Raw genomic sequence first — 16,607 nt, forward strand, 5'->3', positions numbered from 1 at the left:
GAAAATCCAAGAAAAACCTCCTGAAATGGGGATAATCACAGTCTGTAAAGATCTAAAAATCTTATCCTATGCTGCTATTTCACCAGTGATTTAATGAGAGCTGGACCTTGTTAGTAACAAGTGAAATTCCTGGGGGACAGGGGAGCCCACGTTAATTTCTGCTCTTCTGCCGCCTCCTCCATAGAGCAAAGGAAAGGAGTGTCTGGGACAGTTGATTTAGGACAAACTGCAGGAAGAGAAGAGTGGGAAAATCTCTAGCAGTGAGGCCCTGTGCATTTGGATTAAACGCCGTTTAATACCCTGGATTTGTGTCATCCTGAGAGGCTGATCCATGACTTTATTTACAGCTGTTACAGGGTTGAACCGTCTCAGTGAGTGTGAGAAGCAGTGGAAAATCTGCTCTCTGGATGTGCAGCTGCTCCTCCAGCACTGGGAGATGCCCTGACCTGAGCAGTACATCCAGCAGCCTTCTCATTGTGCCCAATTTCCCTCATTTTTGCCTCGCTCCATCATTGTCATTCTGCCGAGTGCAGGCTGAGTGTGTGGTGTTTTAGCAGCTTGGGGAAATCTGGTTAAGGGATGCAGAGTAGGTCAGAGTTCCAGTCTGCTGGCTTGAAGAAATGAATCTCAGCTCCTGTTTGAATCTGAGATGCTTCAGCTCAGGGGAGCAGCTGAGTAATAACAGGGGCTGTTGGGCTCTGCTGGGTGGACAAGCCCTGGGGTGCTTCAGGGTGTGACCAAAACTTCAGGTAAAGAAGCAACTGGGAAACCCACAAAAGCTGACACAGGTGGGCGGCAGAATAGAAAAGAATCCACTGGAAAGTTGCTGCCATAAAACTGGTGACAAAGGTGTTGTTACAAATGAGTGTTTCTCTGGTGACTGTGATCAACCAAAATTGAAATGCCTGGTTAAAGCTTATTTACGTGATGTATCCTTTCTCTGTAAGATGAACTTAATACAGCCATAATTAATAATGTTAATCTGAAGGAAGGCAGATTTAGACTGGAAATAAGGAAGAAATTCTTCCCTGTGAGGGTGGGGAGGCCCTGGCACAGATTGCCCAGAGAAGCTGTGGCTGCCCCTGGATCCCTGGAAGTGTCCAAGGCCAGGTTGGACAGGGCTTGAAGCACCCTGGGATAGTGGAAAATGTCCCTGCCCATGACATGGGGATGGGACTGGATGATCTTGAAGGTCTTTTCCAATCCAAACCATTCTCTGATTCTGTGATTCTCTAGTATAGCTCAATCCAACCCCACATCACTCCTTCTCTGGGGATGATGAAACTGTGGTAAGGTTGGGGACAGTTTCAGGGATTTTAAAGTTGGGAAATGAAGCTAAAAAATTAAAACAAAACAAAACAAAATCCAAACAAAAAATCCTAAATCAACAAACAAGGGTACAACATAACAAACAAACAAGGCAAAAAACCCTGCCAACCAAAAAGAAAAAAAAAAATAACACCTCACCTTCCACCAAACCTGAAACCCCAAAATGTTCAAACCCTCACTTCAGTGTTCTCCTTGTAGGGCAGGTTTGAGTACCTTGGCTAAAGTGGGGACCTTGGGAATGAAGTTGTGAGAATTTTCTGGGCAGCAGCAGTAGAAATTCCTGGCACTGACTCATTGCCCCTTGCATTTGAGCTATCAGGAAGGAACAGGAAGAAGAGGAGCCTCTCTTGGGTGTTAGGAGAGGAATGTGTGGTGGCCCCAGTGAGCTCCCACCTCCCTCCTGCCCCAAAAGCTTTGACCCCACAGAGCAGGTGCCCTCTGCTCACAGCTTCCTCCCCATTTTCCACAGGCAGAACCTGCTCTTGGGCCCTCCTGCTCTGGAAAGTGCTGTTTGACCATCACTTGGCGTTGTGGTTTCTCATTCAGTTGTGCTTCTGATACTCCCACTTGGTAAATGAGGTGGAATTATTTGTATTCTGATGGCTGATAATCCCTACAAATGCTGTCTCAGTCCATGTGGGCTGTACCAACTGTGTTGCAGCAGCAGCTTCACTGTCCTGGTGGTGCTGGATTTGTCTGTCTAGTGCAAGTTCCATGTTCCAAGCTGCATCAGACCACCCTACCTGGGCTAAATTTCTGCAGCAAGGGGGAATCTATATCCCCTTTCAAAGCATCATCCCCCTTTCAAAGTGATTGGAGGTGTCCAGTATTAACACAATTTTTTTTCTGTTTTCTCTACAGCCACCCAGATTGATCCCAGCGAACTGCAGGAACTCTTTCAGGAGACTTCAGCCAATGTCTTCCGAATTAACTCCAATGGTGTGTAAAATGAAAGGTTTCCTGGTGCTTTCTGTGCTGTCCTGCTGATGATCCCTGTGCATGGACACGGCCCCTGGCAGCTCCTCTTGTCAGGAAGAAAATATTAATGCAGCTTTTCTGCTGCTGCATCTCATGAGCAGCAGCACATGTCCAATATACAGCTCCTTATAAGATGTAAAAATATTCCACCATATGTTCCATCCAACAGGCACAGATATATTCCAGTCCTTGCTGAGACCACATCCTTTTTCTATTTTTGATTGTGTCATCTGTTACAATAGAGAGCTAGAGCTCAGAAAGGTGGAACAAGCCAGGCTCGTTTTCAGATATGTTGCAGCACTACTGTGCTCAGAGCCTGTCACATGAGCTTGCAAAACATCCATCTCCCTTAGATAAACACCAGCACCAAAACTCTGCTCTTCTTTGCTCTGTGGGCTGGGCAGAGGTGCTATTGCTGCTCGTATCTCCCCAACCCCTGGAGATACAGAGTCCTCTCTCCTTTGAAACAAGTTCTGGCTCATCAGTTTTGTTGGGTTAGGCTGGAGGAATTCATCTTGCAGAAAGATACAAACTTACATTGCTGAGTGGAAGGTAATGCCACTGTACCTCAGTTCTAAAACACACCAGTGTTGCCCAGGGATCTGAAATTATTAGGGCTGATTTTACAATAGACCTTGAAATTGCTTTGGAATCACCTGGACAGCTTCTGTGTCTGTTCTTTCTGTGTTTTGGGTGACAGAGAGGCCTGGTCTCGGTGTAGGGAGAGGATTTCAGTGCCTCCTTATTTGTGTAATTCTTCCCCAGGATGTCCCAGGGGTGGAGCTCTGGTCATTGTAGCAAGGTGGTTGTTAGAACGAGGATGGGAGTTAAAAACTTCTAAAATGTGATTGTCTCTACTTTTGATGGGTTGTGTATGCTCCATCTGCCAGGAAAATTTAAGCACCAATTTTTCCATAACTACAAGGGATTGGTGACCCTTGCATTGGTGACACACATCCCATGTAAAAAAGGGATTATGACCACTGGGGGAGCTTGAACCTCCCAGCTGTGGTCATGGGTACTTGGCTTGCAGGTGGGTGAACAACCACACCATAACACACACAAATACCTGCATTAGCACCAATTTTGGCTGCCGCAGCACCAATAGTTTTAATTTGACAATGCCAGTGATGAGTGGCATTAGCACTTCTGCTTCCAAACTGAGGGCTCAGAACAAAGTTGTGCAGCCTTCTCATGAGCCTGTGTGTGCTGTTCTTGTCCAAACTGGCCAGGTTAGGGCTGACTTGATGTGCCCCTGTGCTTTAATCACCACTCCTATGGTGGAGTTTATCCTGAGAAAACCTAAAGGAGAATGGCACTTCTCTTTTGAAATGCCACAACCCAATTTCTGTTTTCATCCTTTGTTAGAATTACCTTAACCCTTTCAATTTGTGTTTGAGAACCACTGTTGTTGTTTCTCCTCTTGAGATGGTGATGATGTCTTTCCTCTTAAGAGTTGCCTGAATTGAGTGCTCTGTGAAGGAGGTAATGACAATGCCTGCACTTAAAACTATTTTGCAAAAATGGAGAGGATGCAGAGAAAAGCCAAAACTGTTTGACGTCTGAAAATGAGACTTTAAAATTCGTTCCATCCAAATTTCTGTTTGAGACATCTAAGAGGACTCGATCGTGGTGTGTAAGTATCTCTCTAGGAAGAAAGACATCAAATAAATAGCAATGGACTCATTAATCTATCGTTCTCACACAGAAGGAGATCAGGAGATAGGAGTTAAACCTGGACAAATTCAACCTTTCTGTATGAGGATAACCAGCCATTAGAACTGCTTATGGAGGGGGCTTGATGGATTTGGCTTTGCCACAAACCTTTAAATCAAGATTTAAATGTCTTTTCTGTAAGATATACTTTAGTCCAGCTGCAGTCCACAGTTTTGATGTGGTAGTGATGGGACAAAAATTTTATGGGAGGAAATCAGATTGGATAATCAGAATTGCTCTCTCTGGCTTTTAGAATCTATGAATCTATGAATCTATAATGCCTTGTAAAGTGCTTTCAGGTTGAAGAAATGCCCATAAAATACTCTACTGTTGTTGCTCTGTTCACTACCCGTATTATTTTTTGTCTGACAAAATCAGTTTCATTCAGTTTATTTTTTATAGTCTTCCCCCCAAAACGTGGTTAGAGATTTTCAGGAGAAGGTTCCCGAGTGTACTGCTGAAATTTGGCAGAGCTAATTCACTTTAGGTAAAGAACTTTTTAGGGCTAGATAATGGGGAAGAATGCCCATGATTCTTTCTGTACCATAAAGTCTCTTCAGGAAACTCAGGAAGCTCTGACTTGGAGCATGGAAAATAAGTCAGTGATGTTGTTTGTGTAGTACCAGGCAAGTGGCTGAGCAAGAAACAGGCAGCTGTGTTCCAGATGCTCCCCAGATGACGGGGTTACTCCTCTTCTGCTGGACATGGTGTGTTGAGCATCCTACAGATTGCATAAATCCTATCACAGCTCCTCTTTCCCTCCTTCTGGCTTGCTGCAGCCTCTCTGGGGTTTTTCAGGTTCCCCATTGTGTTTGGAGATCTAACTGTGCCCCTGAAATGTTCTTGTCCCCTTTGTGGTGCTGAAGATCATAGAATCAAGGAGTCATAGAATCATTGAGGTTGGAAAAGACCTCCAAGATCTCCAAGTCCAAGCTTTGGCTGAAGGCCACCAAGGCCACTAAACCTTGGGAAGTGCCTTGTCAGGTTATTTTTGAACAGGAATTGTGACTTCACCCCTTCCCTGTCCAGGCTGTTCTGAGCTGTCAGGAGTTGGCCATGTTATGCTTTTATTGTTTAGATTCTAAAAATCCCAGGTTGTGGCCAATCTCAGCAATACTTTTTTATGCCTTTGGGGGATGACAATTTTTAATGAAACAAGAAGTCAACTTTGTACCAGGATTTTAAGGCACCATTGCATTTTATTGAGTAACACTGCAGAAATAATAAACACTGTGTGTTTTGTCCCTCTGCTGTCCTTATTCTTTTTGCAGAATTCTGAGCGTTTGGGGTAATTTAAATTCTTCTTGGGCACTTCAGGACTTTCTTCCTGACCAAGGGGGTTTTATAGCTCTGTTGATTGTGAATATTGTCACCTATAAATGCTCCCTGCTACCTTTTTCTGCCATGAAAATGGAAATCTTCCTAATTTGTTGAATAAAAATCTTAGCCAGAACATCTGGTTCTGTTCATATGCTACTGGATCATTCTCCTCCCAGGTTGTGAGCTTACAGACGTTTTTTTAATGCCATCTCTTATAGAAGTGTGAAGGGGTAGAGGGAGATTTTTCCTAATCTTTGCATCTGCTTTCTTTCTCTTAATCTTTTGGGGCTGTCCCTGCTGAAAATAGGGAATATTCATAGAATCATAGTCATAGAATGGTTTGGGTTGGAAGGGGCCTTAAAGTTCATCTTGTTCCAACCCCCTGCCATGGGCAGGTACACTTTCCACTAGACCAGGTTGTCACACAGTGCCTTGAATTTTGCAATTTTCCTGTTTAGGAGTTTTTTAAGTTTAGTTGTTTTTCCTATCACAACACAGAAAGGAGCTCAAGTACTGCCTGAATTTTTCTCATTTATGGCATTTTTTTTTCTATCAATACTTTTATCAAGACTTTGCATTTTTTTTCAGGTGCAGCTTTTAGCTGCCTCTTAGTAAGTATCTTATAAATAAGTACAATAAATAACACTCCAAAATGGAGTTACTCTGGTGCATCTTGTCTGATCAGTGGAGGGTATACTGAAGGAATCAGACCTGGGCTGGCCAGATGGAGAACCTGAACTCCCTAATGGATCTCTTGCCTCTCTAATTCCTGCTCCTCACTCATTAATGACTGTCCATAGCAGGTGGGTGCCATGTGCAGTCCCGTTACCTTGATCCTAAAGGCTGAGCAAAGGATTTTTCCGTATCCCACAGGTGTGATAGAGTCTCCAATGCTATCTCAAGATGGTTTCTTATCCCCCATTGATTTAAGGATTGCAATGGCACAGAGAGCTGGGGGCCAAGCTCTCAGTGTAGTAAATCAGTGCAGCCCAGACATCACTGGTGCTTTGTGAATGTCTCTCATTCTGCAGGACTTGGGTGTGCCTTATAATAACAAAAAGAACAAGACTTTGAAAAGAGGATTCCTATTTTAAGATTGGCTTCACACATCCCTCCAGCAGAGCTTGGTGTTTTACTCCTCTGGTCAAATTTGTCAGAACTGGTACATTGGGAGAGATTTTCCACATCCAGCACAGGAACCGCAGAGATTTTGATGAATTCATTCTTGGTCGAAGCAAGTTAGATTTATCTCAGAGTAGCTCAGATTTACTTATAGAATCATTGAATGGCTTGGGTTGGAAAGGACCTTAAAGATCACTTGGTTCCAACCCCCTGCCATGGGCAGGGACACTTTCCACTATTCCAGGTTGCTCCAAGCCCTGTCCAACTAGGCCTTGAACACTTCCAGGGATAGGGCAGCCACAGCTTCTCTGGGAAACCTGTGCCAGGACCTCACCACCCTCACAGTAACGAATTTCTTCCCAATATCCAATCTGAACCTGTCCTCCATCAGTGTAAATCCTTTCCCTCTTCTCCTATTACTTCATGACCTTGCCCAGAATTCCCCTCTAGTTCTCTTGGAGCCCCTTTAGGCACTGGAAAGTGCTCAAAGTTCTCTCTGGAGCCTTCTCTTCCCCAGGCTGAATAATCCCGGCTGTCCCAGCCTGGCTTCAGAGCAGAGGTGCTCCAACCTCTGATCATCTCCATGGCCACCTGGGTTCTCTTCAACAGGTCAACATCCTTCTTCTCTTGGAGGCCCCAGAGCTGGATGCAGTCCAGGTGGGGTCTCATGGGAGGAGAGTAGAGGGGGAGAGTCACCTCCACTGAGCTCCTGGCCATTCCTCTTTTGATGCAGCCCAGGATACTTTTGGCTTTCCTGAGATTCAGGAAACTCATGTTGGAGTCTTAGTCCTGCTGTTTTCCAGATAAGAGCTGTATGAACTGGCATATCAAATGATAACCTTTGCCTCCTCCAGAGTGCCTATCTTGTCATTTTGGGATAACTGACATTTACTTGGTTGTCTAAATACTCTGTTTGAACTGGAATATTAGGTAAAATTATTGGAAAAGAACTTAATCACAGCTCACTTTCTCATCTGACTGACAAACACTTTCCTCACCTCTTGCATTCATGTCTCATATTCTTTTCACCTTTTTGTAGTTTTTCCAAAATGCTGAACAAATCTGACAGTTCCTGGGTTTGCCTCAGTGTAAAATGTCATGGGTGTGAAGTCTTGAACTGTTTTGTTCGGTAGCAAAACTACTTCCCACTCCAATCTTCTCCAAGGCAGGTGGCATCAAAACTCACTTTGAATTGTCCTTATTTTTGCAGGTCAGGTTAGAAAGGTTCATGGAGGCTGTAGCTGCTGTTTTTGTTCTAGAGTTGCACAATGACATTAACTTGTTCTTACAAATTCTGTGCCCACGGAAAAGTCCTTTCTTCACCTTGGCTTGCAGTCTGTTCTCCAAGGACCCCACTCTGCTTTGTTCCAAAGGGTTGATGGTTTCAAAAGTATTTTTAGTTGATGCAAAATTTTGTATTCGAACTGGACAGCATGTAGATTCTATGGGAAATTGATTGTGGAGAGGGAAAGAGGGAATTATAGTATCCATGAGATCTCTACAGGGTCAGTGCTACCACCTACAGAAGCAAGTGGTTATTAGTGAAAACTTCCAATTTATTCTTTAAAACATTGTGCTTCCAGCAAACAAGAATAATTATTAGCTCAGTTATAGACAATTCCTTGAGGCTTTATCTTACTGAATCTCCAAACTCTGCAGTAAAATCTGTTATTGAGAACTAACATTGATGGAAATACATGGTGGTTTTCAAGGTGTTTTTGAATATTCATGTAGTTCAGGCACATTAGTTACTTTTTATCCTGTTCAGTGACTTTTTGTGTCAAGCCAGCAGAGCCCAAAAGAGAAGAGAGGATTTTGTCTGTCAGTGGAAATATAATTAAGTGACTTGTTCAAAATTACAGGCCAAGTCCAAGTCTGCAAAGTCATTAAAATAGAGGATTTCTTAAATTTCTGCAGAAATAATTGAGCCATGTTTTTAATCTGTTTTTCTTTCTATCCTTAAATATTAAAGCGTGAGTGATAACGGGTTATGGGTTTTTACAATTGGAAACGTCCTGAGAGAAATCCCACATGTAAATATCAAGAATATAATTTATTTAACATGTGCCATTGTGGGAATTCTTGAAGTGCTTTGCATGCTGCCTGTGCTAAGTCCAAAAGTAGTGGCCTGTTGTTAATTTGAAAGTGAATTGAGGCAGTGAAATTCAAGGGTGGAAAAAGACAACAGTACTCATAGATTTCTGCTTTTATATATGCATACATATATATAGCTATTTCTTAAAGCTGAAGTAATTGCAAATTACAAAGCAAACCATGTTTGCACCTTCCAACTGCTTTTAGGACATTCCTTTCTGATGGAAAAGCCCAAGAAGTTGTTGAGCACAAACACAGGAGGTGATCACATTTCCATTTTTTCTGAGCCAAAAGATAGTAAACATTTTGAGTGTTAGGGCCTTGAACAAGAAGTTGGAAGATATCAGAGTAGACATCAGTGTTCTGCCTCTTAATTATAATTCAGAGCAATAAAGAGTTGTTATGCAATTTCTTGCCTCTTCACCAGGGACACGTTTCCAGCTGGAAATGCTCAATGCACAATTCTGTATCACCTCAAGGCTGGAAGAGACAGGGATCTGTGTAAGGTCCATGGAATTGAGTTTTTCCTGACAAGGGGTCATATTCCGTCATGTCATGGCATGTTATCCATGGATTCACCATTTATGCTTCCAGAGGACCCAATTTACCATTCTGTGGCAGTGGCTACTTGTTGTCCCCTTTCTCTCACAGGTTACTTGTTCATATACTTCGTTGTATTAAAAAAAAAAAAAAAAAAATTAAAAGACAAACATCTGAACTAAGATCCACTATTTTATTTTTTTTTTCTCTGAAAAGATGTGCTGCTTCCTTATCTTTTCTTTCTCTGCTGTTGACAGTGACCTCTCTGGAAAGAAGTCTTCGATCCCTGGGGACCTCGAATGACACTCAGGAGCTGCAGGATGGACTGTGAGTTAATTTTAAATTGTTGCAGATCTTTCTTTGTCCCAGACTTTTCATTTTTTCCCTCATCTATCCTCACCCTTTCTTCCTCCCTTTTATTATAGCTGGACACCTTTTTGTCAGGATAACTTCGTTTTTTTTTCCGTTCCTGTCGGTGATTAATGGCGGTAGGATGTGTATTGATCCTACAAAGCTTTGCTTGTGCTGGTTTCAGGTGGCAGAGAATGGTGAGGAGATAAAAAAGATGGCCCACAGTGAAAGAGGGCATTCTGTGGTTCTTGGAGGTGTTTTTTTTTTTTCTGTTATTGGTTGGTTTTTTGTTGTTGGGGGTGGTGGATATTTATGTTAAGTGAAGCTGGAATAGGAAGCTGTGTTGGTTTTGGCTGGGATGGAGATAATTTTATCATTTTATTCACAGTAGCCAGTATGAAGGTATGTTTTGGATTTGTAATGAAAGCAGTGTTGATAATCCAGGGATATTTTAGTTACTGCTGAGCAGTTCCTGCACAGAGTCAAGGCCTTTCCTGCTTCTCACCCCACCAGTGAGTAAGGAGTGAATGAGCAGCTGTGGGAGGTTAGCTGCTGGCTGGAGTTAAACTAAAACAGATGTTTCTGTAGCTTTTCCTTTTTCCTTTTCTTTTACCCCCCAGTTCTACTTGGCCAAGGCCCATGAACCCAAGAGGAAAGAGAAAAGAGAAAAGGGATTTGTGACAGAGGCACGTAGTGACAGAACAGGGGGCAATGGCTTCAAATTGAAAGACAGTAGGTATATCTTGGATATTAGGAAGAAATTCTTCCCTGTGAGGGTGGGGAGAGCCCTGGCACAGGTTGCCCAGAGATGCTGTGGCTGCCTCATCCCTGGAAAGGCCAGGTTGGATGGGGCCTGGAGCACCCTGGGATGGTGGAAGGTGTCCCTGACCATGGTACAGCGCATTAGAACCATGTGATCTTTAAGGACCCTTCCAACCCAAACAATTCCATGATTCTAGAAAAAAAAGAAAAAAAAGAAAAAAAGGGAGAGGATATTTTGTAGGAAAAAAAGTGCATTGTGGTGTTGGAAGCTGCATCACAGCATCACACGGCAGAACGCTGACAAAATGAAACTTGATTTGCAGTTGCAGGAGACACAGTTCATTAAACTCCCTCTTCCAGAGCTGTGTACACACAAACATGCACAGTTAGCTCTCATTGTATGTGTGCTAATTACAGAATTCTAAATTCAAATTGTGCTACATTCTCCAAATGTAGCACAATTTATTAAAGGTGCCTCCCTTCAAGCAGCGTGCGGGCAAAAATCAACAGTTTGGGGTATGTCTCTGATTTCATGTGTATGACTGCTGTTCCTGCTGAGATTTGGCTGTGAAAAAAGAGGAGAATTTGGGGTTTATTTCTTTATTTGCCTGATGGGCTTGATTGACCTTCTCTTTGCAATATAAACTCTCAAACCTGTTTGCAATGTCTCTCCTCTTCTCTCCAATCCATTGCTTCCATCAGGGCATCAGATCTACCCTAATTCACATATACTCTGTTTTGCAAACCAGAGGATTAAAAATAGTAGTAGAAATAGTCAGAAGATTTGGAAGTAAATTTAGGAGATTGGAGAGGATGTAAGATTAAAAAGTCAGCCTGTGGAGATCGATGTAATCAGGAAAGATGTTTACATGTACAAAATTATTTGCAGCATAAAGTGCCTTAATAACTGCTGGAGATCCTTAGCCCAGGAAAGACTCTGTATCATGCAGATATTGTGTTTGCTCCTAAATGACTCTTTTTTTTTTTTTTTTTTTTTTTTTTAATTAAAGAATCAATTCCTCAACTCTTCAGAGCACTCCAGAAACATGGCAAGATAATTTTCCTCTTTCCTGAGCAGTTACATAAATAGATGCATAAGGCACTAATTGCACAAATTATTTTTTTTTGATCTCGGAATTATTGTTAATTGTCCAGATAGTTAAACGCAGCTTTTTTAAAATTTTAACCTTGCTTCCCTACCCCTGCCATTAGCCCCAGAATTCCTCCAGCTGTCTCCTGGTTCACCCCCTCTCCCCATGGTCTAATGGCTCTCCCATTTCTCCTGTTTGACTTCTTGTACCTCCATACAGAGCAGTACCAGGGTACTCTGCTGAGGAGAACCAGCAGCTCCCTTCCCCTCAATCCTCCCTTTCTGTCACTCTGTCCCAACACTGACATGTCCTTCCACTGCCCCCCTTTCTCATCACCAGCTGCAGGCAAACAGCCTCCAGAGCTCTGCAAGAACTTGTGCTTGTCTCCTATGAGAGCTGCACCAGCAGAAAGCAGCGTGCCATGAATCACTAGAGCTGGCAGGGCTGCATAGATCTCTGCTGAGGAGGGTCAGCTCTTCAGGTGAGACCTTTGGGGCAGTGCTTTCTGCTTTCCCAGCTGCAAATCATGGCTTAATCTTCCTCCTCTGCTCCCTGACCCCTCTCCTTCAGAGGCTGATGCATGTCTCTCCTTGAACACCCTCTAGCTTGTAAGATGGGAGCAGTGAGGGAGCATTTGGCAGGTTTATAGCCCTGGCTGTTGGGAAGATGATAATGGGTTTGGGTATCTAAGTAGTAAAATAGCCACAATTTCTACTTGTTAAGTGGCTGTCACTCTGCCTAAAACGAGGCCACCTAAAATTAGGAAAATGAGGGAAGGCATAGTATTTGGGAATAGGGATTAATGGCGAATTGTTCTGCCACACAGGATATTCAGCCACTTTGGACTGTGAAGGGCAGAAGTGTTTGCTTACCTAGCTGCAGGGTCCTGATCAAACAGGAAAAAACCCCAAAGTTACCTGCTTCCTTTTCAAATCCAGGCAGACTTTCTGCTTCTTAAGCACAGGACTCACACAGACATCAGACAAGGGCAGGATTCTTACTGTCAAATTAGTCTATTCCCTTTTCTGAAATGGTTTCTCTGCTTTTGAGAGCTGAGTCTTTCAGAATAGGGGTTGTATCTGTAGCAAGTAAATTTGGGAGAGTTCATCCCACATGGAGTGCCAGCTCTAGTCAGTGAGACAGACTTGGCTGCTGCTGTGAGCAGGGTGTATATCAGACCCAAAGTGAGTAATCCTGGTCGAAGCTCTTCCCAGAGCCAGCACAAATATTTGTGTGCTGCATGCTTGGAGCTGGATGTGCTGGCAAGTAAAATGTAAATGCCCATACAAAGCTCTTGGCTGAATGCAACTGACCCTGGATTAATTGGGAAGGGAGTGGGAGCAAAGGGGAAGAAAGGCGGATGGAGCTGGGATGAGGAGCTAAGGCCAGGAGGCAAAGCCGAGGCTTTCTCCAGTGATGCAGGAAAAATCGACTGATTTGTTTTCTCTCTGACCTTTGGTTTAATAATCCAGGCTTCCAAGGCATTTATCTGCCTCCTTAGCCAGAGTGTGTGGGATGAGGGAGTTCTCCAACATTAGGCACTGAAGGTAACGAGTTTTTAATTTAGGCAAATCAAATTAAACACCCAGGTAGAGCACTGTCTCCAAGAGACAGTGAAAACCACTCTCCTTTCTTTTGGCTGGTGTAGCTCTTTGGTGTCCCAACGTCCTCCACAAAGTGGCTGGAAATGAAAGCCTCCCTGTAACCTGGACAATGCTCTCTGACAGGTGTGTTAGAAGAAGAAGAAAAAAATTAAATGTCTTCCATTTTCACATAACCTGACCCTGTCTTACTGTGATCCCAAGAAAAGCAAAGTGGCCATGCAGGCTGCAAGAGACATTTGCTGACTGCCTGGAAGCCAGAAACTGAACTTGAGGTGGCAATGAAAGGTCCTTGATGTCCTTTCCTTGGAGGATGGGTGGCTGCAGAAGTGATCCAGGCAATCCAAACCAGGCTTCTGTGCTGCTTACCTCAGAGAGGAGTTTGTCACCTTGTTGGACATTTGACCTCGTGCCATTGCAAGGTCAAGAAGAAAAAGAGCCTTGAGTCACAGTCACAGTTTATTACCATTTTTCAGTTGTGTCTGGGATGTAGCCCATGAGTCCACACTCCATGGCATTTTTGGATCCTTCACTAGTCACTAGCAGAAGAATTTGCCTGTTTAAGGAGGAGTTATAAGAAAGATATTTTTGGGGCTTTTAGCACTGATGAGATTTTAGCACTGATGAGATTTACTAAAAAAAAAAAAAAAAAAAAAAAAAAAAAAAGTGTTGATTTCTCATGATTTGAGAAAAAAAAATACTTTCATCTTTCACCTCATTTTTCCCACTGGCATTATTTTTTTTTTAAAGTGCACATCATTGAAATATGTAGGATTTTTTCCTGCACCTGATGAAGGGCTCAGTTCTACATCTATACAATGTGAAAGAGCAAACCTGCTTTTCTGATTAAACTGATACAAAATCTTGGTTACGCTGGTGCATGGCAGAGAATTCCTATGGCCACAAAGGAGTTTCAAAGTATTTTCCAAGTGGGGAAGCTGAGTTTGAGATCTGAGCTGCTTCAGGGTGAGACAACAGTCCTGGAAGAGACTGAAAGTGCAGCTTTTGTATTTCTGCTCTTACCTGTTTTTTGGTCAAATATTGACCCCACATAACACCTCTTTGCTTTGGACATGCATGTATAGATTGCTATATTTTTTACTGGGATTGAAGGGAATTCCATCTTCCTCACCCTTCCCCAGGAAATTTGCATCATCACCTGCAGATTTTTTTTTGGGGGGGGAACAGTAAAAATCACTTAAACAGTTTATTTTGCCACCCTCAAATTGATGGAAGCCTAGGGTGAAGTATTGTCAGTTTGGGGTGCTGCTTTTGGGAAGAAAGGCATCCCTGTCCAAGACTGAAGCCACAAGCTCTTCAGTGCTCTCAGGCTCAGTCTGAGGTGCTGTGCTGGATTTGTAGAAGCATTTTTGACACACGTTGACATTCAGGATAGAATCAGTAAGTTTGTGATGGATTGGACTCATGTGTGAGTTTTGCTTGAAACAGGTTGTTACACCCTCTAATGGATAAGAACCTAAAGGTGGTTCCCTACATTTTCTTGGTCTCTGGACCCTGTCAAGCTTCAGCTCATCCTGGTGAGGTGAGAGAACCATGGAATGGTTTGGGTTGGAAGGGACCTTAAAGGCTGTGTAGTTCCAACACTCCCCTTCCAGGTACACCTTCCACTAGATCAGGTTGCTCAAAGTCTTATCCAGCCTGGCCTTGAACATTTCCAGGGATGGAGCAGCCACAGCTTTTCTGGGCAGCCTGTGCCAGGGTCTCTTCCCAGTGTTCAATTTTAACTTGTCCTTCTAAGTTCAAAGTTATTGCCCCTTGTCCTGCCACTCCATCCCTCATCCAAAGTCCCTCTCCAGCTCTCCTGGAGCTGCTTTAGGCTCTGAAAGGGGCTCTGAGGTCTCCCTGGAGCCTTCCCTTCTCCAGGTGAACACCCCCAAGTCTCCCAGCCTGGCTCCAGAGCAGAGGGGCTCCAGTGCCCAGAGAATCTTTGTGGTCTTCTCTGGACTCACTTCAACAGCTCCACGTCCTTCTGATGTTGGTGACCCCAGAGCTGGACACAGCCCTGCAGGTGGGGTCTCACAAGGTCATAGCAGAGGGGAAGAATCCCCTCCCTTGACCTTTTGGCCACCCTTTCCTATGATGCAGCCCAGGATGTGATTGATGACTCTTGGGGCTGTTGAGGTGGCCCAGGTTGGCAGGTTTGGCGCAGGAGTTGCTGTTCTTTGACTTCTGAAATGGCAGCATTAGGTGTAGTGGCACATGGGACATCTCAAGGGACACCCTGTGACCCCCTGATTCAAATGAGGGAACTGGCACTGGTATTTCACCTTCGGGGTGAATGTTTGAGCTGACTCAGTTTGTTCCCACCTAACCCATATTACACTAAGAAACATAGTAACCCTTGGCTTTTTGTGGGGAGCTGTGGGGTCACTTGTACCTTAGCTGGACCAAAGTGATCTTTGGACATTCCCATGTTCCTCTGGATGCTCCAGGGAGGGTGAATAGTTCTCCTCACGGCTTGAAGCCTCACCAACCTGCTGCAGAGGTGGATGAATCCACACCCCTCAGCTTTTCTGAACAGACATGAAACAGTAAAGCCTTTTTTTTTCTCACTTAAGTTATTACTTATGAATATTGTTTCCTTCTTCTCTTCTTATTCCACCATTATGTTTGATAAGGTGGAGGTATAGCTTAAATTTTTATTTTTTTAAAGTGTCTGTTAACAAGGTTTTAATTCATCTGGAATGCAGATTCATTTAGAGCAGAATGATGTTTTAAAGTCATAATTTACGGAAAGAAGATTTGTTAAAGCAAATCAGACAGAAGCTTTTAAGTGTCAGCATGTTTAATTAAGGGTAGAATTTAATAATGTTTTATATGGTTTTGTTATACTGCTTGTAGAAGCTTTAAAAAAAAAAAAGATTTCCATAAATATTTTGAAATGTCATTTTGATTCCGCTAATATGTTAAACCCTTCAAAGTAATACCTTCCCTGTTCAACTCAAAGCAGTCGGATTAACTTTATCTATCCCCCATTTATCGCTGCTGGCATCAATTTCTGACAGGAAAAACCTTCTAGGTTTTGGCAGTAAAAATGGGTTGCCAGATTGCAACATTTGCATTTAACTGTATAATACACTCGCTCCCTTAATAACTGTATTTATGTGACAGATCTCACCCTTAAGAATCCAGAGCTGCAGAGATGTGACATCCCTGTGATAAATTACAAAAGCTGGTGATGAACTGCAGAATCCTCCAATGATGATAAATTCATACACTTTTGAACTGCCTGCCCTGCTTAGAGAGGTCCTTGGAGTATCCCTTCACATGCTCGAGCAGTTTCTAATGGCCACTACAAATCAATCTGTCAGCAAAGTTTTTCTTTTCAGTGTTTTTTCTCCCAAAATTGTCCTTGCCAGAGTTCTGAGGTGGCCAGAAACCTTGGTCAAAGCAGAAGTGTCTTCCCACATCAAGATGGGTTGTGGATGTGGGCTGGGGATTTTAAACCCTTCAGTGATGGAACAATGATTATATGTTGTGGCAAGGGATGGATCCTTCAGGAGATGACAAGGAATGGTGGCATCTGGGGGATAATCAATAATCTCTTGAAGGTCTCTTCCTGCTGCTGCTGCCTGTGTAATTTTTTTGATGCTTTCATGTCTCAGCTTATGGTTTCTGTCCTCTCCTCAGTGCAGTGCTGGATCAAAGAATCACAGAAAATCACAGCCTGAGTAAGGCTGGA

The 16,607-nt window shown here is 43.3% G+C and overlaps 1 protein-coding gene across 8 annotated transcripts in view; it reads left to right on the plus strand.

The window, feature by feature from the left end:
• The window catches only part of TSNARE1 (t-SNARE domain containing 1), a 458,033-nt gene that overhangs the window by 149,385 nt on the left and 292,041 nt on the right, over positions 1-16,607 (plus strand). For all 8 annotated transcript variants that reach the window (XM_066175258.1, XM_066175253.1, XM_066175288.1 and 5 more), the window contains 2 exons: positions 2,191-2,268; positions 9,357-9,426. In XM_066175258.1, coding sequence (XP_066031355.1) covers positions 2,191-2,268; positions 9,357-9,426 — 148 coding nt within the window. The remainder of the gene's footprint in view (positions 1-2,190; positions 2,269-9,356; positions 9,427-16,607) is intronic.

Source organism: Chamaea fasciata, unplaced genomic scaffold, assembly GCF_029207755.1.
Source record: "Chamaea fasciata isolate MVZ Bird 193981 ecotype frontalis unplaced genomic scaffold, bChaFas1.0.hap1 SCAF_1, whole genome shotgun sequence".
In the NCBI taxonomy this organism is placed as follows: Eukaryota; Metazoa; Chordata; class Aves; order Passeriformes; family Sylviidae; genus Chamaea; species Chamaea fasciata.